The sequence below is a fragment of the Mustela nivalis genome, assembly GCF_964662115.1.
Source record: "Mustela nivalis genome assembly, chromosome: 3".
Lineage (NCBI taxonomy): Eukaryota > Metazoa > Chordata > Mammalia > Carnivora > Mustelidae > Mustela > Mustela nivalis.
Genome location: NC_139022.1, coordinates 105,590,343 through 105,617,769, shown reverse-complemented (window position 1 = coordinate 105,617,769; position 27,427 = coordinate 105,590,343). Strand labels below are relative to the sequence as shown.

At 39.0% G+C, this 27,427-nt stretch overlaps 1 protein-coding gene across 2 annotated transcripts in view; it reads left to right on the top strand.

Moving 5' to 3' along the window:
* Positions 1 to 27,427, top strand: part of KDM3B (lysine demethylase 3B) — a 70,574-nt gene that overhangs the window by 4,003 nt on the left and 39,144 nt on the right. Inside the window, exons 2-7 of one of the 2 annotated variants that reach the window (XM_082725474.1) lie at positions 13,395 to 13,562; positions 17,959 to 18,072; positions 19,310 to 19,415; positions 21,339 to 21,463; positions 23,246 to 23,320; positions 25,680 to 26,279. In XM_082725474.1, coding sequence (XP_082581600.1) covers positions 13,395 to 13,562; positions 17,959 to 18,072; positions 19,310 to 19,415; positions 21,339 to 21,463; positions 23,246 to 23,320; positions 25,680 to 26,279 — 1,188 coding nt within the window. The remainder of the gene's footprint in view (positions 1 to 13,394; positions 13,563 to 17,958; positions 18,073 to 19,309; positions 19,416 to 21,338; positions 21,464 to 23,245; positions 23,321 to 25,679; positions 26,280 to 27,427) is intronic. The other variant, XM_082725475.1, reaches the window with a different exon arrangement.

Here is a 27,427-nt window from a genome sequence, read left to right as displayed (position 1 = left end):
TGGCTGTTCGTGTTTTTTTTTTGTTTTTGTTTTTTTTTTTTTTTTTTTTTAATGAGTTCTATGGCTATCTTTTGCCCATTTGAAAAAAAAAAGTAGGAGGTGTCTTACCACTCCGTACAAGTTCTGTGCATTTTCAGGATAGGAACCCCTTTACTTCACAACTTCACAAGTGTATTACAGTTATTTTCTCTTCTTCATCTTCTGACTTGATGAGTTGTCTTGCCATATAGAAAAACAAAATGTTTATGTTATAAACAGATCTCTTGGACTTTTCTTAATGGCTTCTGGGTTACTTGCTTGGGGATAGCTCCCCTATTTTGAGCCTATATAAATGTTGTTCAGTTTTTCTTTATTTTTACCTTGAGATCTATGGTCCACCTGTAATATTTTTGCAAATGGCATGTGAGGTGGGGGATCTAACATGCTTCCTACTGAGTAAACAATGATGGCAGCACCAATTTTATTAAGTAAACTGCCCTTTTCTTGCTGTTTCTTAGAATTAATTGATGCCTTTATTAGAACTGATTTGTTTTGAATGTGTTGATCGTAGCTATCACAGCTATCCAGAACTTGGAAGAGGAGTGAAAGCACATCTGCCTTATTTCTTTATCCCTCAATCTTTCATCTTTATCTGGAGGAAAGGTGGACTCTCAAGTACTACTTTCCTTTGATTCCAGATAATGTAGTAATTGTAGCAGTGTCCAGACTAGTACCATGTTTCTTCTATCTGGGAGTCTTCCAAGAGGAATGAGAGCTTATCTGGATCTGCCGTATTGTTTTACTTAGTCCTCCTAGTCTCAGGTTAGGTGCACTTTAAAATACCTCTCTACTTTGTTTGTAGGTAATGTAATGATTATAATCAGATCCAGGACAATACCATATTTCCAGTCCACAGTCTCAACCTGTGTTCACACAAACCTAGAACTCCAACCCTAATTGAAATGGGAGTTTATGGATGTTAATGATCATCCTTAAGTGTCCTTTTCTTATAATTTCAGAAATTCAATAAAAATCTGCATGATACATGATAAGCTGTTTATTAAAGTAAATAGTATATGGTTTTGTGGATTGGTGTAAGGTTTAGAGAACTTTAAATAAAAGTGAGATTGTATACATGAATATGTAATGTTTAAGTGTGAGCCCCTCTACTGCACATTTCATCTTTTTTTTTTTAAAGATTTTATTTATTTATTTGTCAGAGAGAGAGTGAGTGAGAGCGAGCACAGGCAGACAGAGTGGAAGGCAGAGGCAGAGGGAGAAGCAGGCTTCCTGCGGAGCAAGGAGCCCGATGTGGGACTCCATCCCAGGACGCTGGGATCATGACCTGAGCCGAAGGCAGCTGCTTAACCAACTGAGCCACCCAGGCGTCCCACATTTCATCTTTTTTTAAAGATTTTATTTATTTATTTGACAGAGAGAGATCACAAGTAGGTGGAGAGGCAGGCAGAGAGCGAGAGGGAGGCAGAGAGCGAGAGGGAAGCAGGCTCCCCACTGAGCAGAGAGCCCGATGTGGGACTCGATCCCAGGACCCTGAGATCATGACCTGAGCCGAAAGCAGCGGCTTAACCCACTGAGCCACCCAGGCGCCCCGCATATTTCATCTTAATTCTCTTAAAGGAGGAGATCTATTTTTGAGACATTGAGCCATCCTTGAGTTTTTCAGGCACTCAGGTGCTTCATATTGTTCTTTTCTTTTTAACTTTGTCTTGTGTGTATAATTGTTAACAGTTGTCTCTTACTTTGTGTTTGCATTCTGTTTATTCTAGAGCTGTGTAGTATATTCACCAGTGATCACATACACTTGTCATTTTGTCCATCCAGCATCCTCTCCCTTTCCTACACAATCAGATCTTTCCTCTTAATTACCCACTTATTTCTAAGAGTTCCTTCACTAATTCCCCACCTGCCAAGGACTCATTCCCTCCTTCAGTACTCACTTGCTGAGTTCTTATTTCCAACTTGTTCTGGCTGATTCAGTTCCCCACTTCCCTTCCCCTAAATGGTTGGGTAAATAACGTGGTTAGTGATTTTCTCAACAGCCGGAGTTGATTCCTGTAGGCTTTGCTTCCACAAGGCCTGGGGGATACAACACCTGTTGCTGCATCTCAGTTTTCCACTCCCTTTAACATGTTGGTGGTTTTTAAGCCCTCCCTACCCAACTGCCCCAACTGCCAAAGTGTCTTTTACCCTTGTTCTGTAGATGGATAAAACCTGCCTGATTGTTCAGTAGTGACTCATATAGTATGACCTCTCTCAGTTTTGCAAGGGCAAAAACTCCATTTTTGTATGTGTGTTCAGGGATAATCAGGCTCTAGGGAACCGCTTCTCACTAACCAAATTCTCTGGAGACTGATTCGTAAATTGTCATATAAGGTTATTAATTTACAGTGGGAGATACATCTATCCAGAGATCTGCACAGAGCCCCCTCCTAATCTACTCAAGAGACCAAATTACAGATAAGAAGGACCCTTGGCGTGCAAAGAATCGAATGGGGGAAATTGGGTGTTGCCAAAAGGATATTTATAGCAAGCATCCCTGATTCAGTGATCTTGCACTTAATACTTTCTGCCTTCTACTGCTTGCTTTTTTTTTTTTTTTTTAAGATTTTATTTATTTGTTTGACAGAGATCACAAGTAGGCAGAGAGGCAGGCAGAGAGAGAGTGGGGGAAGCAGGCTCGCTGCTGAGCAGAGAGCCCAATGCGGGGCTCCCAGGACCCTGGGATCATGACCTGAGAGGAAGGCAGAGGCCTTAACCCACTGAGACACTCAGGGCCCCCTCCCCTTTGCTTTAATGTTAACCATTGAAATCCTATAAGAAGAGAAAGCCTGTCTGTTCCAGGTTCTACCAGTTCTATAAAGCCTGTCTGAATCTCCAGCATGCTATTTTTTTTTTCTTTGCTCCTTTAGTACTTTGTTATTTGCCTCTTTGGAATATTAATCACAGTTTTTCTTCTTATAGATAGATAACAAGATATATAGCTCATCTCCCCTACTAAATTGTAAGCTCCATCAAGAACAGAACATGCATTTTTCTGTTATTATTTTAAGAGACCTTTTCTGACTATCATATCTTAAAAATAATATTTAGAAGCTGGTATTAGATTAACTTTCACATCTGATTTATTATGGAATTTCTACTCTGTGGCTTCCTGTTATAAGGTGTTTATAATTGACCTTTAATTTTTGTGTTACATATTTCTGTTGATATGGACTCTGCTAATTTTTTTGTTTTGAGATTATTGGAATCTTAACTTGGGACTCCAGTCCCAGGTCCATTGTCCCCTGGTTTTCGTGACTTACATCTGACTTGTTAGATTAGAAGCATTAGATGTTTTATTTTTGTGATTCTCAGGTAATGCATGCCTATGATACAAAAATGAAGAAATTATTTTGAGGGTAATTTTAAAAGTAGCCTCTGTACATCACAACTGATTAGAAACTGCTGTTTATGTTTTGACATCTAACCTCTTTTTTAGAATTGTTAAAAGTCGAATTCATACTGTATTTTCAATTTTGTGTTTTGCTTTTTTACTTAATGTAGTAATTTTCCTGTGTTACTGAAAACTTTTGTATATTGTGATTTTAATTTTCTTTGTGCCCTTATTTATTTTCCAAAGATAACATGTATTGCTCTCATAACTGAAAGGAAAACAATAAAATTGTCTAAGAAAATTCTTACAATTTGAACTCGTTTCAGATTTTAGGTTTTACCAGTTATGCTGTGTTGAGCATTTTTGTGACTAAAGCCTATCCTGTGTTTAGGGTTATTTCCCAGGATTATTGCTGAAGGTATTATTATGGAGACACGGAGTGTGCACATATTTAAGATTCTTGATAGATAACGTTTTTTTCTTTTATCAGTTATAATCAGACCAGTAGTGTGAGTTTCTTATGGAATGCAAGTTTATCCGGAGCCCAAAGTCTGCTAGGCCTTTTATGCTTTTATTTCATTTAATCCTCAGACAATCCTTTGAGATACTTACTGTCCCTATTTATAGTCAAAGGAAGTGAGGCGCAAAGAGGCTAAAGTGACTTGCCCTGGGCTACACAGCTAAGAAATGAGGAAGTTGGGATGCAAACCCAGATCTTTGTGATTCCACAGGCCCTAAAAACACAATATATGTATATATGCTTGAGTTTTTATTCTCATTATCCCCAAGGTACTCAAGTACTTAACATCTAATTTATTGTGGATATTAGAAAGTAGGGGGAGGTTTGAGGTGGTGAATAGGGTTAATTGTTAGGAAGCTATGTCATGATCAAAGGAATATAGAGAAAATTGCTTTTTGTTTGAAAACTGCTGTCTTTTTTTTTTTTTTTTTTAAGATTTTACTTATTTATTTGACAGACAGACATCACAAGTAGGCAGAGAGGCAGGCAGAGAGAGAGAGGTGGAAGCAGGCTCCCCGCTGAGCAGAGAGCCTGATGTGGGGCTTGATCCCAGGACCCTGGGATCATAACCTAAGCCGAAGGCAGAGGCTTTAACCCACTGAGCCACCCAGGCGCCCCTGAAAACTGCTGTCTTCTAGACATGCGTCATTCCCCACCTTGGCTGTCGAGATATCCCATAGTTTTGTAAAGTCATTTTTTAAAAAAGATTTTATTTATTTATTTTGACAGAGAGTGAGAGAGTTCACAAATAGAGAGGCAGGAGTGGGGATAGGCAGACCCCCTGCTGAGCAGAGAGCACAATGCGGAACTCCCATCCGAGGACCCTGAGATCAGGGAGGACCCTCTGAGATCAGGGCCCGAGCCGAACCGAAGGCAGAGGCTTAACCTACTGAGCCACCCAGGCACCCCTGTAAAATCATTTGAAGCGGACTTTACATTTTGTTTAGAATCCTTAAGAAAACAAAATTCAACTGGTAGATTTTATAGATCTTACTGGCTTTATTCGACAATAACTGAATCAGGCAGCAACCCTTGTGGCTAATAGAAAGGAACTCCAGAGAGCTGTGCAAAATGAAAGACTTTTATAGGCAGAAGGAGGTAGGACAAAGAAGTTACTCTAGCAAAGAGCTGATTGTTTCAGACAAGGCCACTTTCCTTGAGGGGGGACAGTAGGGGTCTATCAGGCTGATTACCTCACTAGTACTGACCAGGTAATTCTAGATTTACTGGTTTAAGATTCCATTCTCTAGAGAGGTTTTGTTGTGGTTTGATGACCTGGGCTTAGCACAGGTGACTCCATTTTGGACCTGTTGTCCTTTTTGAACAAAATGTAGGTAGAAAATTGGAAAAGAAAATTTAGGGACCTTGGGAGTTGAGTTAGTCTTCCAATTCCCTTACTCTCAGTCATCACCATATCCTGTTACTTTTATCTCTGTGGCTTCTCAAATAAACTTTTCCCTTCATACAGCCTTATGGGGTTAGGCCTTTTTCATCTCTTTCCTGCATTGTCATGGCTTTGTAATTGGTCTCCCTGCCTTTAGTTTCTTCTCTCTGTAATTAATCTTCCACCCTGTTCCCAATGTTCATTCTTTCCCTTTTAAAAAGTAGTGAGTTGCCTGGGTGGCTCCGTCATTAAGCATCTGCCTTACAGCTCCGGTCATGATCCCAGAGTCCTGAGATCAAGCCCTACGTGGGGCTCCCTGTTCCACGGGAAGCCTGCTTCACCCTCCCCCATTCCCCCTGCTTGTTTTCCTCTCTCACTGTCTCTCTCAAATAAATAAAATCTGAAACAACAACAACAAAAGTATTATTTTAGCATTACATGAATACTTTTTTTTTTTTTAAAGAAGAAGGAGCATTTACTGATTAAGGCTAAAATACTATTATCCCTTTTGTCCCAATCCTTCCCTTCTCTCACTGCCACCCCTCCCCCAAATCTGCAACCAGCTTTTTTTTTTTTTTTTTTCTTTTTTTAAGATATTTATTTGACAGAGAACAATTGGAGGGGCAGAGGCATAAGCAGACTCCTTGCTGAGCTGGGAGCCTGATGCAGGGCTTGATCCTAGGACCCTGAGACCACTACCCAAGCTGAAGTTAGATACTCCACCCAGATGCCCCTGCAGCCAGCTTTTTTGCATATAATACATCTTGGAGATCTTTCCTTGTTAGTGTTTTAGATGTACATTTTTTAAAAACTTCTCAGTACTGTTTCATAGTCTGAGTAAAGTGTGTTTAGCCATTCATCTAATATTAAAATACTTTGTAATTTTTATTTTGATCTATTTTAAACTGAGCATTGAGAAGTTTTTCCCCAAAATGGCATTATCTCTATAAAGCATTTTACGATGTCTTCCCCCTGCCCCTTTAAAACTATCAGTGACTCCCCCAAAGCCTATTTCTGGGAACGTAAACCCACATGTGTCCAGGGTAGCAGGCTTATGAAAATAGCTAGGTGACAGACCAGAAAGTATAGTGGAGATTCGTAACTGGGGAGTGCAGACACTGCCTAAAGATGTTCAATGCATATTAAAAACAAACCAACAACAACAAAATCCCACTCTGCTGGCCAAACAAGATACCTTTGCCACCAGATTTCAATGCATCATGCACTAACATGCCAATCAGAGCCCTTACAGCTTACTTACTAATCCTATGGCTGCTGCCTAGAACACTCAATCTACTTTTGTTTCTTTTCCTTTTTACCTCCTGTAAGTCTTCTCTTCTTTCTCTGCCAGAATGCTTGTCCTTTAAGACCCAGCTTGGGTCCTACTACCTTTTCTGTGAAACTGTTCTAGTTTCTCAAGGCAGATGCCTTTTCTGGCCTAATGTATCATGTTCGGATCTTTGTTACTGCCCTTGTTACATAGCTCTGTAATCATTTCTTTTTTTTTTTTCTTCTTCATTTAAGGTTTTATTTATTTGTCAGAGAGGGGAGAGAGAGAGCACGAGCATGAGCAGTGGGGAGGGTCAGAGGGAGAAGCAGGCTCCATGTTGACCCCAATGTGGGACTTTATCTCAGGACCCTGGGATCATGACGTGAGCCAAACGCAGAGGCTTAACAGACTGAGCCACCCAGGTGTCCTGCTCTGTAATCATTTGGGGGGTTTTTTTGTGTTTTTTTTTTTAAGATTTTATTAATTTATTTGACAGAGACAGACACAGGTAGAGAGGGAACACAAACAGGGGCAGTGGGAGAGGGAGAAGTATGGTTCCTGCTAAGCAGAGAGCCCAATGCAGGGCTTGATCCCAGGACCGTAAAATCATTACCCGAGTGGAAGCCAGATGCTTAACGACTGAGCCACCCAGACGCCCCTCTGTAATCATTTCTGTACCTCTCTTAACTCATCTGAGTTAACAGATGAGTCCCTCCTGTCAGTTGCTAGCTTTATTCACCTTGGTATTCTTGGCCCCAGTAAATGCTATACATTTACATAAGAAGTGTTCTGTTTCTGTTGAGAGTAAATAAATTTTATTAATTGTAGGAAAAATGGCCTTAGGGAGAAACAGAATCCAAATTGATGATTAAACAATAAACATGAAAACTTATATTACCCAGGTTACTACTATTGATGTTATCAATCTTAGGAGAAATTAATCGATCTTTTTAAAAGATTTTATTTATTTATTTATTTATTTATTTATTTAACAGAGATCACAAGCGGGCAGAGAGGCAGGTGGGGGTGGGGGTGGGAGGGTGGAGTGGGGGGGGTGGAGCAGGCTCCCTGCTGAGCAGAGAGCCTAATGCAGGGCTCCATCCTGGGACCTTGAGATTGTGACCTGAGACAAAGGCAGAGGCCCAACCCACTGATAGACCCAGGTGCCCCCAAATTAATTGATTTTATTAAAAAATTTCTTTTATTTTAATGTCACTAAAATAAATGTAAATCACTTAGAGACCATAAAAGGAATTTTGAAATAAAAACAAGAGTGTTACCACTAGGGACGCCTGGGTGGCTCAGTTGGTTAAGCAGCTGCCTTCGGCTCAGGTCATGATCCCAGCGTCCTGGGATCGAGTCCCATATCGGGCTCCTTGCTCCGCAGGGAGCCTGCTTCTCCGTCTGACTCTGCCTTCCACTCAGTCTGACTCTGCCTTCCACTCTGTCTGCCTGTGCTCGCTCTCGCTCACTCTCTCTGACAAATAAATAAAATCTTTAAAAAAAAAAAAAAAAAAAAAAAAAAAAAAAAAAAAAGAGTGTTACCACTAACTTTCTTTAACTAATAAAATATTTTACATCTAGTCCTTGGATTTTAGCTGTAGCATGAGTAGTTCTATTTGCTACTTCTAATAGTAAAAATTTTTAAAAGACTTTAAATAATCAACTCAAACTGTCTTAGTCTTATTCTGTTTAGTTGATCAACCTGCCTTAGTCATCTCTGACTCAGTCCAACCACAATCATTGATTTTTGTTAGTTTATATCCCTTCCCCTGTTTTGTGGCCTAGCCACTACCATTTTAAGAGTTCATATTCTAGGTACTTTGATCTGAAATGATTATTTACTTATATGTTCTAACTTCTTCTATTACTCTAGGTAGGAAGTAAAGCACAGTGCTAGGGCCAAAAATAAGCCTCGCTGTTCAGAGAATATGTTTACATTCCATATTGCTCTTTATTTTCCTTTTTCTAAAGACTTACTTTGGAGAGAGAGCAATCAAGCAAGTGGTGGGGAGGGGCAGAAGGAGAGGAAATCCCAAATGGACTCTGCACTGACTACAGAGCCCTATCTTACCACAGGGGGCTCCATCTCAGGACCCTGAGATCAGGACCTGAGGTCAAACCAAGAATTAGACGCTTAACTGACTGCGCCACCTACGCACCCCTCCATATTGCTCTTAGAACAAATTCATATTGTTAGCTGTGAGGTATAGCTTGATCCCAGAGCATAGAGCACTGCTGTTCTTTTCAAAGTAAATACTTTATTCCATATATGTCCTTTGCCCAGGTGGATTGAGAGATAATTTCCCTTAAGTTAAGTGAGATCTGGCTTTCCAATAACTGAACTTTCCCTGATGTTTTCAGATAAGTGATGACAGGATTCCTGAATCTTAACTTTATGAATGTTGAAGTTCTTTTGTACTAAGAATAAAAACTGTTACAGCTGTAGTACAATGACTTCTTTCAGTGTTCTTGTATTTGTGAGTTGCTATATTTTGTGCCTTATGGTTTGATTTCTTTTTATATGGTTGGCAGATTAGAACTGCAGTGTGGTGCCTGGCCATCACTCACCATGGACCCTCAACCTCTGTTTTTCTGAGTGATGCCCAGTACAGGGCTGTGTCACAGTCACACACAGCCAGGGCATATAATACTTCATGCTTCTTTACATGTCATGCAAGATCTTGTGTGTCTTTTAGCCACCTCCTCCTCCTGACATCAGTTATGTAATGGTACCACTCTTGTTCAAAATCCAAGTCATTTTTGCATTTTCCTTTACTCTTTTATCCAGCCAGTCATCAAGCTTGGTGATAGAACTCATGGATTCTAATAAGCACAAGTAATTTTTTTCCTAGTCTCACTGTTCCCACTCTGGGTCATGGAAGAACACTTCCTTTTATCTTCCCCCAACTCCAGTCCATTTATATCCACTGGTAGGTAGGTGAATTTCCTTAAACCAACTGCTCTGTTCATATCTTGACCTCAGTTAGAAACCTTTTAATGGCACCTGTGTACATGAATGCGCGCACACACACACACACACACACACACACGCAGAAACACCCTCATGCCTCTCATTGGCGGCTGGATGAGGCCCTGGTTTTTTATCCTGGTATTCAGGATCTTCCACCTTTACTCTTAGTTTTTTAGCCTCATCTCCTATTGCCTTCCTCCACAGTCTGCTTTTAAAGTCCCGGCCATCCTAAAACTTGATTGGGAATTTTTTTTTTTTTTTTGCCTCAGACCATATAAGTCCCTCAGGACCCTGAGGTGATCTCTCCTGCCTCTGAACATCCCCCATACTTTATTTTACTTTATTTCTCTTTATATTGCCTAAGTAGTGCTTTGCAATTGACCACAGTGCTTTTGAATCCATTACTTTATTTAAAGTTCACAACCTGTGTGTGAGGGAAGTAAGACAGGTGGGTCTTAACACAAGGCAGGAAGCTAAAGCTTGAGGAGGGAAGAGTGACTTGTCCAGTTTTGCAGTTCATAGAGTGGGGCTAATGCTCAAATCCAAGCCTCCTAGAAGTTACCTCCAGCCTTTGTTTATTGTGCTGCTACTACCTACCTTTCTTGGTGTCTGAGTTTGCCCATAAGTGTACATTTGATTATCTCTTTCTTTTTTTTTTTTTTAATATTTTATTTATTTATTTGACAGAGATCACAAGTAGGCAGAGAGGCAGGCAGAGAGAGAGGAGGAAGCAGGCTCCCCACTGAACAGGGAGCCCGATGTGGGGCTCGATCCCAGGACTCCAGGATCATGACCTGAGCTGAAGGCAGAGGCTTTAACCCACTGAGCCACCCAGGCACCCCAAGATTATCTCTTTCTAGTTGTCTGCAAGTTATTTGAAGTTGTGTTTTATTCCCTTGGAACATATATGTATATATGAGTGAGCCCATTCATATATTAAATATGTTGCAATTCAGTGTTCTCTTTCTCTGTAAAAAATCATTCTTCTGCTTTCTAAGCCTTGTTTCCCCTTTGTGTCTGTGTGTGTAAGTAGAAGTGAGCTTACTTATTATAATAAACTAGAGCTTTATATAATGAATTTAATTTCTGGGATAACTTTTCAGCAGTGCACTCCATATCCACAAGTATGCATTGCCTGTGAAGAGATTAAGCCTAGGGACGCCTGGGTGGCTCAGTTGGTTAAGCGGCTGCCTTCGGCTCAGGTCATGATCCCAGCGTCCTGGGATCGAGTCCCACATCGGGCTCCTTGCTTGGCGGGGAGCCTGCTTCTCCCTCTGCCTCTGCCTGCCACTCTGTCTGCCTGTGCTTGCTCTCGCTTCTCTCTCTATGACAAATAAATAAATAAAATCTTAAAAAAAAAAAAAAGAGATTAAGCCTAATGCTAGGCTACTGTGAAGTGATTTCACACTTCTCAAGTGTGTCCTGAAATTTCATATAATTGTACCTATAATTTTGTATATTGACTGGATGAGAACATGTATACCAACAAAAGCTGATATGAATTCAGGAACAGTTTTAATAGATTCAAATTTTATTCATTCTGTCATCAACATTTTTAAAAAGATTTTATTTATTTGCATGGGGGAGGAGAGCACAGAGGGAGAGAAGCAGACTCCCTATTGAGCAGAGAGCCCGATGTGGGGCTCAGTCCCATGACCCTGAGATCATGGCCTGAACTGAAGGCAGACACTTAACCAACTGAGCCACCCAGGTGCCCTTATCAACATATATTTTAAAAACAATAGTACATACATATAGAACACATGTAGTACTCACTATAGGAAATGCTTGGTGTCCCTACTACTTAAAATTTTGGTAACTTCATGTTTCCTAGTTGGAAGTCACTATTCTACGGATTTTGGCTTTGTCCTACATCACTCATTGTTGACTTAGGAAGCTTCTTGTGAGAAATGTCCTACAGTGCCAAACGGTTGGAAAAGCATTGCTTCCCTGAGTAGTAATTGCTTTATTTTCCTTTTAGACAGTGGGAAGGGCGCTTGGCTTCCTTCCTTGGTTAGAACATACAACTCTTGATCTCCAGGTTGTAGGTTTAAGCCCCATGTTGGGAGTGGAGTTTAATTTAAAGAAGCAAAAGAGGGATGCTTGGGTGGCTCAGTTAAGCTGCTGCCTTCGGCTCAGGTCATGATCCCAGCATCCTGGGATTGAGCCCTGCATCAGGTTCTTTGCTCAGCAGGGAACCTGCTTCTTTCTCGCCTCTGCCTGCCACTCTGCCTGCTTGTGCATTCTCTCTCTCTCTCTCTCTCTGACAAATAAATAAAGAAAGAAAATCTTTTCAAAAAGAAAAAGAAAAAGATGTAGAAGGTGGGACCTGTGCAGCTGACTTCCCATTTCAAACTGGCCTTTAAGAAGCTTAGAGCCAAAAACATCACTCAGTCATATAGCCGTATAGATCCTTAGGGCCAGCTTAAGTCTTTGTTTTATACTTTGATAGTGACTTCTGTTGTAGTTTTCTTGATCTTGATTTTTTTCATTTATATTTTATCATCTTATTAATTGTGTTTCCCAAAAGGCAACTAAAACTCTGTGAAAATGAACGAACACTCTAGCCCTTCTATGACCAGCTATATCTTTAGGACCTGGGTATATCTATTCTAAGTACTGATGCCTATTTGCATAGGTCTAGCTCTATATGCTGCATGTGAAACATGCTTAGAAGTCACAATTTATATAGAAAAGCCAAACCTAAGCATGCTATTTATTAGGAAAATGTAGTTTTATTTAATATGAATCACTTTCCTAAACTTCTTACACTGTCTGCTTAACCATATGTCAAAGAGTGGAGTGTCTCTTGTGGAAGCAAAGCCTTGTTATTGATAATAACATGCCTCTCCTAACAGGTATGAGATCACTTCAGGCAGGGGTAATTTTAAAAATTCACACACAGAACTGGGAGGGCAGCTTCTTTTCCCCCCACTGTTTATCCTTTTGAGTTTTGTACCATGTGCGTATATCACCTATTCAAAAAAATTTATCAAAGAAGTTCACATTTTCAGTAGAAGTGTAAAAAAGTTTTGTCCAGCCTATTAGACCATGAGCTCCTTGAGACCAGGAAATGTGTTAGATTTCTCTATTTCTGAACCTAGTGCAGTGCTTTATACATAGTAAGCCCCCAGCTGGTGTGCATTAGATGTAAATTGGAAGGCAAGAGTTAAGATTTCGATAGGATCATGGCTAAAAGTTGTTAACTGTGGATGTGCCTCTTTAACTCTGCTACCTTTTTAGAGTGTAGCTGAGCGCAGCTTCCTTCTGTGAAATAAAATTGTTTTTTTATTGAAATTCATTAAAAGAACTTAAAAATGGGGCGCCTGGATTTCTCAGTTGGTTTAGTGTCTTCCTTTGGCTCAGGTCATGATCCCAGGGTCCTGGGATTGAGTCGCCCATTGGGCTCCCTGATCCTCAGGAAGCCTGCTTCTCCCTCTCCCACTTCCCCGGTTTGTGTTCCCTCTCTCGCTGTATCACTCTCTGTCAAATAAATAAATAAAATCTTAAAAAAGAAAAAAAAAGAACTTAAAAACAACTTAGTAGAGGGGGGCCTGGGTGGCTCAGTCATTAAGTGTCTGCCTTTGGCTCAGGTCATGATCTCAGGGTCCTGGGATGGAGCCCTGAATCAGGCTCCCTGCTCAATGGGAAGCCTGCTTCTCCCTCTCCCACTCTCCCTGCTTGCGTTCCCTCTCTTGCTGTCTGTGTATGTGCCTGTGTGTGTGAGAGAGAGAGAGCGATAGAAAGAGAGAAATAAATAAATCTTTTTGAAAAAACCGACAACGTAGAATTTTTCCCAGTTACGATTTAATTATTACAGTGTGGGATTTTTCCATATGTGACCTCCAAACTCCTTTTCATCTCTTTTTGCAGATCTTTGTGGAATTTGATGGCTGTAACTGGAAGCAACACTCCTGGGTTAAAGTTCATGCTGAAGAAGTTATTGTGCTTCTACTGGAAGGATCTCTGGTATGGGCACCCCGGAAGGACCCAGTCCTTGTCCAGGGTACTCGAGTCTCAATCGCACAGTGGCCAGCCCTGGTGAGTGACTTACCGGCTTGGAACATATTTGGGCTTTACTCCTAAGATTTTATTTATAACTGTAACTGTGGTATTTATCCAACAGCTGAACTCTTTAGAATTCCCAAAACTCCAGGCTTATCCCTAACATATTTTTATTCTGAAGTTACTAAAGCAAAACTGGGAGATCTTTTCTCCTTTCTCTTCTGAAACTTACTTTGTTTTATTGAAGTATAATTAACATATAGTGTTTATATTAGTTTTAACTGTGTAATATAATGATTCAGCATTTCTGCATATTACTCAGTACTCATCATACCCATCATACTCATGGTAAGTATACTCTCAATCCTCTTTATTTTACCCCTGCCCCCGACCTCCCTCCCTTCTGGCAACCACCAATTTTTTCTCTGTATTAAAGAGTCTGGGGTTTTTGTCTCTTTTTTTCTTTGTTCATTCATTTTGTTTGTTAAATTCCACATATGTGTGAAATCATATGGTATTTGCTTTTCTGTGACTTGTTTCACTTAGCATTATACCCACTGAGTCCATTCATGCTGTCACAAATGACAAGATCTCATTCTTTTTTATGGATGAATAATACTCCATTTTATGTCTGTGTGTGTTCTTAATCATTTATCTTTGGATGGACATTTAGATTGCTTCTATTTCTTGCCTATTGTAAGTGACGCTGCAAGAACCATAGAAGTGCCTGTATCTTTTCAAATTAGTATTTATGTTTTCTCTGGTTAAATGCATAGTAGTGGAATTAATGGATCATCTGATGATTGTATTTTTAATTTTTGAGGACCTTCCATACTGTTTGCCACAGTAGCTGTAACAGTTTACATTCCCACTGACAGGGCAGGAGGGTTCCTTTTTTTCCACATCCTCACCTGTTATTTCTGGTCTTTTTGATACTATCCATTCTGATAGGTCTGAGATGGTATCTCATTGTGGTTTGATCTGCATTTCCTCGATGAGGAATGATGTTGAACATCTTCTCATGTGTCTGTTGAGCATCTATATGTCTTCTTTGGAAGATTGCCTGTTCAGGTCCTCTGCCCATTTTTAATTGGATTATTTGAGCATTTTTATGGTGTTATGTATTTTGGATATTGTAATATTATTACAATTAATATTATAATATTATGTAATAGATCATTCTGCAGATGCCTTCTCCCATAAAGTAGGTTGCCATGTCATTTTGTTTATGGTTTCCTTTGCTGTGCAAAAGCTTTTTATTTTGGTGTAGTGTTGGTAGTTTCTTTTTGCTTTTGTTTTCCCTTTCCTGGGGAGACATAGCAAGAAAAATGTTTCTATGGCCAGTGTCAACGAAATTACTGCCTATGTTTTCTTTTATGGTTTCAGGTCTTAACAGTTAGCTGTTTAATCCACTTTGAGTTTATTTTTGTACTGGTGTAAGGGAATGGTCCAGTTTTATTCTTTTGCATGTAGCTGTAGTTTTCCGAATAGTATTTGTTGAAGAGACTGTGTTTTCCTTATTATGTATTCTCGTGTCCTTTGTCATAGATTAATTGATCATATGAGCTATTGCATGGGTTTATTTCTGGGCTCTTTATTCTTTTCAGTTGATCTTTGTGTCTAATTTTGTGCCAGTAGTGAAACTTTCTATATTAGATAATATTTGATACTTTGTCTCTAAAAATTTTTTTCACCTTTAGTGCCTTCACCTAGTAAGGTTATGAAACAATGTAATCCTTAAAGTCTTTTCTTTCCATAAGAACTCATTATTTTCCCCCAGCTAGATAAAATTGTCATACAACATTATACAAGTTTGTGAACAACATGATAATTTGATGTACATATATATAAACATATATATTGTGAGATGATTGCCACACAGTAAGGTCAGTTAATATATCCACTGGTTCACATAGTTAATATTTGATATATGTGTGGTCAGAACTTTAAGATTTACTTTCTTAACAACTTTCAGGTATACATTATTGTTAACTTTAGTTACTGTCCTTACATTAGGCCCCCATAATTTATACCTGAAGATTGTACCGTTTCAACACCTTTACCCATTTCACATTTCCTTTGACCCATGGGAATCACCAGTCTCCACTATATCCCTGAGTACCTTTTTTTTTTTTTTTTTTTTTGGTGGCTTCCACATGTAAATGAAATCATATCTTATTTGTCATTCTGATTTATTTCACTTAGTATAATACCCTGAAGTTTCATCCCTATTGTTGTACGTGGTGGGCTTTCCTCCTTTTTATGGCTGAATAGTATTCCTATGTATGCACTCACCATGTCATTTTCCTTATCTGTTCATCTGTCACTGGATGCTTAGGTCATTTTCATGCCTTGGCTGTAGTGAATAATGATGCAGTGAATGTGGGGGTGCAGGTAATCTTCTGAAATTTCATTTTTTCAGGTATATACCCAGAAGTATATGATGACTGCAGCATCATATGATAGTTCTGGGTTTTTTTTAATTTTTTATAAATTTTTTTAAAAATTTTATTTATTTATTTGACAGAGAGAGATGACAAGCAGGCAGAGAGGCAGGCAGAGCGAGAGGAGGAAGCAGGCTCCTTGCTGAGCAGAGAGCCCGATGTGGGGCTCGATCCCGGGACCCTGAGATCATGAGCTGAGCCGAAGGCAGCGGCTTAACCCACTAAGCCACCCAGGCACCCTGATAGTTCTGTTTTTAATTTTTGGAGGATCCTCCATGCTGTTTTCCACAGTGACTGCACCAATTTACATTCCCCTTGATTGTGCACAGGGGTTTCCTTTTCTCTACCTCCTTGCCATCCTGTTATTTTTTTTTTTTTTGTCTTTGATGATAGCCCTTCTAACAGGTGTGAAATAATGTCTCCTGGTGGTATTTATTTGCATTTCCCTAATGAGTAGTGATTGGCAGTCCCCTCCCCACTTTTTTAGAGAGAGAGCGCGCTCTTGGAAGTTGTGGGGGTGGACAGAGGGAGAAGGAGAGAGAGAATCTCAAGCATGTTTCATGCTCAATGCAGTGCTTGATGTCAGGACCCTGAGATTATGACTTGAGTGGAAATCAAGAGTCAGACACTTAACTGACTGAGCCTCACAGGAGCCCCTATTCAGCCCCTTTTTATGTACCTTTTGGCCATTTGTATATTTTTTTAAGAAAAATGTCTTTTGGGTGATTTCCCCATTTTAAAAATTAGACTATTTATGTTTTTCCTTTGAATTGTATGAATTGTATGAATTCAATTGCTTGTTTACTTTTGCTTTTGTTGTTTGTGCTTTTTTTTTTTTTTTCCTGAGTAAGTTTTTGTTTTCTGAAGTCTGACAAAATAGTGCTGTTGGGCGCCTTGGTGAGTCAGTGGGTTAAGCCTCTACTTTGGCTCAGGTCATGATCTTAGGGTCCTGAGATTGAGGCCCACATGGGACTCTCTACTCAGCAGGGAGGCTGCTTCCCCCCCTCTCTCTGCCTGCCTCTCTGCCTACTTGTGATCTCTCTCTCTCTGTCAAATGAATAAATAAAATCTTTAAAAAAAAATAGTGCTGTTAGGTTTAATTCTGAGAGTATCCATTTGTTCATATCCTATTAGTAAAGTAAAGGCATAAATGTTTACTTTTTAGAAAAATCTGATTCTCCTATGGCTAACCAGAGTCCATAATATTCTAAAGAAATATATTTTACGTATTGATTATACATATCATTATTTACTGTACTGTCTCTTCGTTTTTAAGGCCATTTCCAATTGAACTTTTATTTTATGTTTTTTTTTTTTAAAGATTTTTATTTATTTGACAGAGAGAGATCACAAGTAGGCAGAGAGAGAGAGAAGCAGGCTCCCCACTGAGCAAGGACCCCGATGCGGGGCTTGATCCCAGGACACTGAGATCATGACCTGAGCCGAAGGCAGCGGCTTAATCCACTGAGCCACCCAGGCGCCCCTCCAATTGAACTTTTAGAAGAAGCTCAAATGGACAAGGGCCCCTGGGTAACTTCTGAAGGCTATGAAACAGCAATATGCATTTACCCATGAACATTTATACCAGTGATTATTTTACAAGTCTCACTAAGATTTCAGGAGTTCTAGAGAAAATAATGGTGTAAGTGTTTATTCTGGGAATTTACTGTAATTTAGCCCTCTTGAAGCCTGACAAGATTAGTCAGATCCCTAGAGGGATTTAGGAATTTCTCATTCTTTGTGCCCTTTTTAGCTGTAAATAAGAGTATTGAGCTGACTTTCTGCTTCTAGTTTGTTCCTCTAATTATTTGTGGGGTAGATGCTGTGTTGGGAATGTTTTTAAGGACTTGTGCTTTAGTTTATCTGTATTTACTGGGGGTGAAATATATTAATTTTGGGTATTTTCTCTGAAGTTAGCTACGTGGCTGAATTGTTGTCTATTTTCTTGTACAAGCTCTAATCCATTTCTTGTCTTTTCTCTTTCACAGACTTTCACTCCCCTAGTAGATAAACTTGGTTTGGGTTCTGTGGTTCCAGTTGAATACCTTCTGGATCGAGAGCTTCGTTTCCTGTCAGATGCTAATGGATTACATCTGTTTCAGGTACTTAAACCAGTTGCTCTAGTCTTACTATTATTTTTCTCCTTGCTGGTTTTTTTGTTGATTATAAATATGTTGCCCCTTTTGTTTTAGCATTGAAAGAAGTACTTCCTCCCTATAATTCCCTGTGCCTTTTTTTTTTTTTTTAAGACTTTATTTATTTATTTGCTGGAGAGAGAAAGAGAGCGCAGGCAGGGGGAGCTGCAGGCAGAGGGAGAAGCAGACTCCATGTTGAGCAGGGAATCCAGTGTGGCACTCAATCCCAAGACCCTGGGATCCTGACCTGAATTGAAGGCAGATGCTTAACCAACTGAGCTACCCAGGAGTCCGTGCCTGTACCAAGTTTCTGTGCTATCATGAAAGTTTATTCACTAGCCGAGGCTTGTTTCCTCTCCTACATACCCCACCCTACCCTGAAACTGCTTAAGATCACAGTCCTAAGAGTCTTCTCAAAAGTTGGCTTCCCAGAGGTGGCTGCTTGTATAACTTAAGGATACTTAGGTCATTGGCGGAGAAGCTGGGAGTTTGGGCTGATTCCAAGCAGCATTAAATATTGAAGAGCTTAAGTTCATCTCTATTTACAAAGAAAGGGGTAAGTTAATAGTTTAAACAAACTAGCATCCAAGTTAAAGTTTCAGAATTTATGGATGTTAATATTTATTTCTTACTTGTAAGATTTACTGTCTGAAGATTAAAAATTAGGAGACTTCTAAGAGTTTTGCTGTCTTATTGAAGCAGCCAAGGACAGTTTTTCCTTAACTGTGTTGTGTGAAATATTGATGATGATTTCTTTGTTGATATGTATTCCTCCCTCTCCAGGCCTCACTCCCTCTCGCCAACCTTGCTTTATTCATCCTTGCAGTACTAGTACTTCTATGAGTAGGCACTCAGTAAATGTTGGATAAATACCAAAATATGCCAAAAGATTTACATGGAATAAGATACTTTGTGGTCAGATATGTGTGAGAAACACTGACCAAAACAAAGTTTTCTTCCATGCCTTCTCAGAGCCTTTAATATACTATTGTGTATAGAAAGATAGAGTATATCATATTTCCTAAACCTGACTGATACTAGCCTCATTATTTTTTGCAGAACATCTCATGAGACTAGGGTTTTATAGAACATTCTTTGGCCACACTGGCATAGCACTCCTCAAGGGTATGATTTTTCTAATCTGGTTAGGAACTATTGCTATTCATTTTAATATTTGGTTGTTTTCTTCTTTTATCTTTACCAGATGGGAACAGATAGCCAAAACCAGATTCTTTTGGAGCATGCTGCACTGAGAGATACAGTTAATGCTTTGATTAGTGACCAGAAGCTGCAAGAGATATTCAGCCGAGGTAAGAACAGGTATTCTTCTGTCCCTGAATCCTGAATCAGGTATGTGATCAGTGTTGAGTGATAGAATGGGGAAGATACCATGCAACTCTAAACATTTGTGCTGCTTTTTGTGAGGAGAGTCAAGAGTATCCAATTAGCTAGATTTCTAGAACAGTTTGGAAAAATAAGATCTCACTCAGACCACTGTTTCCTCTTTAAATTAAGACATAATATCCAGTTTTGTTGTGAGTTTTGTTCTGTTGTTTTTTTCCCCCCATTTTTAAAATATTTCTGAAGGATAAACTTTGGGAACGCCTGGGTTGCTCAGTTGGTTAAGCATCTGACTCTTGTTCTCAGCTCAGGTCTTGATCTTGGGTCATGAGCTCAGGTGCTGCACTGGGCTCATTGCTGGGCATGGAACCTACTTGGGGGAGAAAAAAAGGACAAATCTTGTACTAAACACAGTGTTAAGGTACTACGAGAGCTAGAGAATCTTTGCTGTTATTGAGCTCATTGTCTATGAGGTTCTCAAGGAGTAAAGACTGTAACACAAATAACAACTTAGACTGCAAGGTATGTTCATAAAAGAAGGTATCCACAGACTGATTCACCTTAACAACTTGTTATTTTTTAAAGAATGCAAAGGAGAGAATTATTAGCTTTTTCCAGTTCAGATACAGATTTTGCCTGAGATTCCACATAAAGAGTAGACGATCCTTTCTTTCATGTTGCACATCTACTCCTCTTCTTTCTGAGCCTCTTGAAAATCATGATTTTCAGTGAAATAGGGTCTTTGATTCTCTTTTGTATCTGAATAGGTAAAGGTAGGAAAACTGGTTTATTGGGGGAAGGAGAGTATCAGGATAAAGTGATGTTAAATAATCAAGGAAAAATATGGAGGCAGAAAGAATGTGAGGAAAAAATGGACAGCAGAGAGAAGAAAGTTGAGTGGACAGAATGAGAGGTTGAGATGTATGGGAATATGTATAGAAAAACTGAGGAAGCTTAATTATTGTTCCGAGAGATAATAATAATTTAAAATCAGTAATAATTTAGCTAGATAGTCTCAAATCTATGAGATATGGAGATAAGAGAAACTGTCCTTGGGACGCCTGGGTGGCTCAGTTGGTTGGACGACTGCCTTCGGCTCGGGTCATGATCCCGGAGTGCCAGGATCGAGTCCCGCATCGGGCTCCCAGCTCCGCGGAGAGTCTGCTTCTCTCTCTGACCTTCTCCTCACTCATGTTCTCTCTCACTATCTCTCTCTCAAATAAATAAAATCTTTAAAAAAAAAAAAAAAAGAAACTGTCCTTCGAGAGAAACTATTCTTCTTAGAGGGCCAGCTGAAATTGCAGGATAACATTACCTGCTGATAAAGTAATAGCTTTTAAAACTCTGTGTTCCTAGGAAGACAAGTGCTATATTTGTTCAGACTATTATTAGTGCAGAGCCTGGAAACTTCATAAATTGAACTCTCCACCTACTGTTACTGAAAGTCAGCAGAGTGTAAATGATTATCTATTCCTATGGTTGCTTAACATACTAGTATACTCAAGTGACTGGCCTTCCATTTTTTTATATGTATATATCAGATCAGATATGTCTGATAGATTTTCTTACTACCCTAGTTTTTGTTTCTAAGTTTCCTTTCTCTTCCCTATATTACTTCTACAATGGGAAGATTGAGATAAAGTGAAATCAGATCTGGGAGATGCTAAGAAATCTCCAAAAAAACCAGAATTTACAAAGATCACTGGGAAAAACTGTTTTTGTTTTTAAATTGCTGAGTATGGTAAATCTGAAATTGTTCATTTATTCATCTCCATAAGAGAGAACTGAAAATGCGAAATATTTACACCATATAGTTTTCCTTATGCTTTTAGAAACAATCATGAAATATAGCTTAGCCAAACATACTCAGTACTGACTGATCTCTCCTTTAGGTCCCTACAGTGTCCAAGGTCACAGGGTCAAAGTATACCAGCCAGAGGGGGAAGAAAGTTGGCTCTATGGTGTTGTAAGCCATCAGGACTCCATCACCCGCCTTATGGAGGTCTCTGTAACAGAGGTGAGGTTTTGATTAATTTCCTCTAAGATTCATCAATCCCCTTACGGAGGGTGGTGTAGAGGAAAGGAGCATTTGACTTTGTATTAGAAGACTCAGATTCTATCTCTGGCTCTTTCACTTAATGACTGTGTGACCTTGAGAAAGGCTGTTCAACTTTCTTAACCTCATTGTTCTCATCTGTAAATTAAGAGATAATTAGGTACTCCCCCAGCCCACTTCAGCACTGTTTTGGGAACTGAGATTATATATTGGAAAGTTCTTTGAAATCTGTAAAACATTAACGTAAAAATGTGAAGTGGTATTGGCCTTATTTTATCATATCCATAAAGGTTACTAGTTTAAAATTCAGTCAGTGAGGATTTGCTTCCGTAAAAAAAAAAAAAAAAGAATTGTTTCTAATGAAGTAAATAAAAATAAAGCACAGCATCTAGAGCTACCTGGGGAATTGTCTAGGAAAAACAACAGATGAGTGTTTTGAGGCAAACAGAAATGTATTCATGCTATCTTTGAATTGGTTTCAGATTTGCCCTTAGCAGTCATGTGTAATATAAGTGTAAATAATTTTACTTAATTCCTTACTGAGTTTTCAAGAATATTACTAATTAATCTTCATTTTAAAATGTGAGAAATAGGGGCGCCTGGGTGGCTCAGTGGGTTAAGCCTCTGCCTTCGGCTCAGGTCATGATCTCAGGGTTCTGGGATTGAGCCCCACATCGGGCTTCCTGCTCAGGGGGAAGCCTGCTTCTCCCTCTCCCACTCCCCCTGCTTGTGTTCCCTCATTCGCTATGTCTCTCTGTTAAATAAATAAATAAAATATTTTATAAAGAAATCAATAAAATGTCAGAAATACATATAAATAAAGTAGATATTGGAAAACCCTTTCCCCTAGGCAAATATCACTCTCCTCATTGGTAACTACCATTAATAATTTGGTATGTATTCCATATTCTTTGAAATATCTTGCATTTGTGTGTTGTAATATTTGCATGTTACAAATTTATGTGATAAGCATATGAGCCAAACTTTATTAATAGATGAGAATATACAATACATAAAGTTCTATAATTTACCATTTTTACTTAGCTGTAGATTATCAACATCTTTCTATGTAAATATACATAGAAATTTGCCTTATTCTTTTAAGATAGATGCATGCTATTCCACTGAATATGTATATTATAACTAGTTTAATCTAAAATTGATGGACATTTAAATCGTTGCCAGTATTTTCAATAATACAAATAATGTGGTGAATATCCTTGAACATATATTATTATAAACTATTTTGCATTGCTTATTGGAATAAATTTCTAGGTATATAATTGCTAGATCCAAGGATATGCATATTAAATCTGACCAGGTATCCTTTCAGCTGCTTCTCAGTATTTATAGTGTTTATTGATAGAGTGGTTCTTTTAATGATTTTTGGTTTTGTAGATTTTTTACTTTCTGATATGTACAGAATAGGAAGAGTGTAGAGATGTAGAATTTGCAATTAATGTCCCTGAAAGAGACACTTGGGCCTTGAGCTCAATTCATTCATTAATTTAACAAATATTTGAGTGCTCATAATATTCCTGACCTTGTTTTGGATGTTGTTATTCTGCCAGTGAATGACATAGTAGAGAACCCTGCTTTCATGGAGCTTTCATCCTATTAGGGAAGTAGAAATAAAGAGATAATTACATGGATTAGAAGAATACATAATTAAGTCTTTGGACAATGCCTAAATCTTTTTTTCCCCCCTTTTTCATATTTTCTGCTATCCTTCTCCTACTTTAGAGTGGTGAGATCAAGTCTGTAGATCCCAGACTGATCCATGTGATGCTGATGGATAATTCAACTACTCAGAGCGAGGTATAGTAGTCGACTGAGTCTTTGATCAGACTCATGATCTTTCTTTATCTTGTTATGCAGATTCCTCGTGCGTGTGTTACCCATGGATGTGCTTTGGGCTTCCACTCTGGCCACTGTACATTTCTTGCTCTCTCCAAGTCTTGTCTGGTTAAGAGAATATAGTCTCAAGAAGAAGTGTAGTTGGAGCAAACCCTTTTAATCATGGCTGTGTTGCCTAACCATTTTAGGATTCTACAGCCTAACTATTCATTCAGGACAGATGTATTTGGTATATTTGAAAGATACAGTAGACAGCTAAAGCTGTAATAAGCAGTAGTAATATCTATAACCTGCCTAATAAGAAATGGAGAAGTTGCATCCTTTTTCTTTCCATTAAGTGGTAGTGAGCTCCAAGAAGTTTGAAATTTTGTGTCCCAAGAAGAAATAAATCAAACAGGTGCCTAGCTAGTTCAGTGCTCAGCACACAGTGGATTACTCCTGTGATTCAGACCAACTCTTGGTTCATTCAGAATTATCATAACCCAAAAAAAGATACGTAATAAACCTGTGCCTAAACCAATCAAGGAATGCCATGTGAATTTCTTTCATTAAGACATTGACAAGAGAGCCATCTAGCCACATGTTCCTCGTAGTCTCTTAGCAGTTCTGTAATATTGTCGTCTTGGCCACTCCTGCTAAGTGTCTGGTTCTCATCTTTATCCGGTCATTCTTGACTTGATAAAACAGAATCAAGTTAGAAAAAGAAGAATCATGGTTAAATTTAATAGCTCTTTACTGTGTATTATATCGCTACAACTAGGATATGTCTCTTGACTGTTTACATGACTAAAAATATCTTTTACTTTAATGGGCGTTGGGCCCATTTTTATTCCCTTTCTTATTTTCTTTCATTCATTAAGTACCTTTTATATGCCATGCACTGTTCTACCGGTCAGATATATCTAGAGAGTACTGGGCTCCATATCTTATGCTATCTACTCACATGTGAGTAGCTCACCGGAAGTAGGATATACATACAAGTTAGTGCTCAGGGAGGTTGCAGTGAGCCGAGATTGGCAACTTGGCTGGATGGATAAGAGGTGAGATCTGTGGTTTTCAGGAGTAGATTGCCAAAAGTATGGGGGAAACAGAAGTAAATCTTGAGCGTGGTTAAGAACTATAGAAGAAAATTAAGGGAGAAAAGATGGAAATGAAGGCAGCAGAGGAAAAAAAAAAGAACAGAAAAACTAGAACTGGCAAGAAATATAAAATTTGAGGAAGTTGCAGCTGTCAAAGCTATAATGCTACAACAAAAATACAGATTTTTACAAAGAAGCTATAAATATTCAGGCACACCAAGATTAGTTTAATGAAGTTGGTGAACATTAATGGCTAAATCACTGTGTCTCACTAGCTTATTGCCACTCCAACACATGTTATTGGAGTAAAACTATCCGAAAGTTACCTGAATAGAGCTTAAAAAAAAAAGCATTCCTTCATAGTAGGATACTATTCTCATAATGTTCTAGATAAAAGTTTTTGCAGCACAAAGATTGCTGGAGTGTTCTAAGCCACCTTCCTTTTGTTCTTGCCAGGAGAGGAGTTTATTTAGGGATAGGAATTGTGTCTTCTAATCTTCTATTTTTCAAGGTTGCTTGGCCTCTCAATTAAGGCACAAGTTAGATTTCATAAGATAGGCTGAAATTATTGGAAGAGCTAAGGGGTTTGGCTGGCTGTTTGGTCTATGGTAGCCACCTGTTTTGCTTTCCTTTGTCTAACACTTTGAAATAAGTTCTGGAGATTGTTCGGATATTTATGGTGCCCACAAGAGCAATCCAGACCTGCCTATGTTGGACACACTTTTCCTTTGGTCACAGACACAAATGTTGTTGGTCTTTCTATTCTTAAGTTGTCACCAGTTTTTTTAGTGACTTCTGGATAGAGGAGATTTTATATCTCAGTACTTGAAATGCCAGTTTCAGTCAAACAAGGATAAAAATACAAAATAAAGCAGATTTTTTTTTTACACCAAGGGGCAAATGAGCTCCCATCCTAGCACTAATGGTCTTCTTTTGTAAACTAAATTCCACAAATCTTTCAAACCCTCAAAAAAAGCCCATTTGAGGAAGACTTTTATTTAAGGGAAAGTTCAACAAGTGAGTTAATCTCTCCTAACCATTATCTTGAATACATGTGTAAATTGAGTCATAGGAAGATTGCAGCTTTCTGACTGAGGGGATATCTTAGAGCTGGCGTTCGAACGGAGCAATCTGCCTGCTTTGATTGTCTGTTTCTAGAGATGGGAAAGAGCTAATGGTTTATGGTTTTCACAGGATGGAAGGTTCCTTATAATAAATCTTTTTTGAATTTTGTTTTGTAGGGGGGTACGTTAAAAGCAGTAAAATCTTCCAAAGGAAAGAAGAAGAGAGAGAGCATAGAGGGGAAAGATGGCCGGAGGAGAAAAAGTGCTTCGGACTCTGGGTGTGACCCTGCATCAAAGAAATTAAAAGGAGACAGGGGTGAAGTAGACAGTAATGGGAGCGATGGAGGTGAGGCGAGCCGAGGGCCCTGGAAAGGAGGGAATGCCAGTGGAGAGCCAGGGCTGGATCAGAGAGCCAAGCAGCCACCGACTACATTTGTCCCCCAGATTAATCGCAACATTCGCTTTGCCACTTACACCAAAGAAAACGGCAGGACTCTGGTGGTACAGGATGAGCCTGTAGGTGGGGACACACCTGTACCTTTCACTCCATATTCTCCAGCCACAGGTCAAACATCTTTGGCCCCAGAGGTGGGTGGAGCCGAAAACAAAGAGGCAGGAAAAACACTGGAACAAGTTGGCCAGGGCATTGTGGCTTCAGCAGCTGTGGTCAGTACCGCCAGCTCCACCCCAACCACGGTGAGGATCTCAGACACTGGCCTTGCAGCAGGGACTGGGCCGGACAAACAGAAAGGCGGCCGGTTACAGGCCCCAGGAGAGGTGAGTTGTTTCAGGGGCAGATTTGCAAGATTTGGGTTCATTTTCTTACCCTACTTTAATGTTAACACATTAAATAGCATCTAAAATGCCACAGGGAAGGAGCATTTCTGAGGTTTGCTTAAATTGTACTCTGAACAGTCCTTTACTGCTCTTTGGGCAAATGTGTATATTTTAATAACTTTATTAGCTCTTAAAAGTCACCTGAACAATTGCACTCATCAAAAACTGATTATAAAACCCAATTTAATGAGATGCTCAAATAGATCTGGTGGGGAATCTTTTTAATTCAATTATCTATTTAGTTCACATAGTGGTTGAGCCTCTACCAGGCCTATGAGAGGCAAGGTTAATGAATTATAGTGTTGGTAACAGTGAACACTATAATTAAGGCTATGTGAAAGTGACTATTACCATCCCCTGTTTTTAGTTCATAATTTTCTGTGATATTTTCCTTTGAGACTAGTTTTCTTTCCATGATTTGATATGGCCATAAAAGTTTCTTTTTTCTTTTTTTTTTTCTAACTTACTCTTTTTAAGCCTTACCTGGAAAATTTGATGGAATTAATCACAGTAGTATCCAACTTACTATGTTCTTTTTCCAGTATACATGTTCCTTCCTGAAATGGAACTTCTGTTAAATACAAGTTAGCATCAAGTTGGCTACCCAATCAAATTTGAAACACTACCAAAATCATTTCTTACATTATGCTAGTCTTTTTTTTTTTTTTTTTTTTTTTGAGACTGGCTGTTTCCTCAAGTTGGAATATGAAACACAAAGACAAAATACTAAATGGTTTTTTAAATTACGTATAGGAAACTACTGTGTGCTAAGTACTGTATATTATAAACAAAGAATTGAAATCCCTGTTTGAAGGAGCTCACATCTTAAGATGGAATCATTTTAGGTGTAACAGTGCCCAGTAAAACATGGCATATATATTTCACCTGACTCCTTCCTCTCCTGAAAGATGCAGTTTGTGAATCCTTAGTGTGCAGGGATGGGGAGGGAGGTGAAAGGTCCAGGCAGAAGAGGAGAAGGCCTATAAAATGGAAATTTCACACTATTCATGGTTTGTCCTCTATTGACCAGCATTCCCAAGATAACTAGGTGAGGATCTTATGTGGATTTCCACTGTGTGTAAGTCATC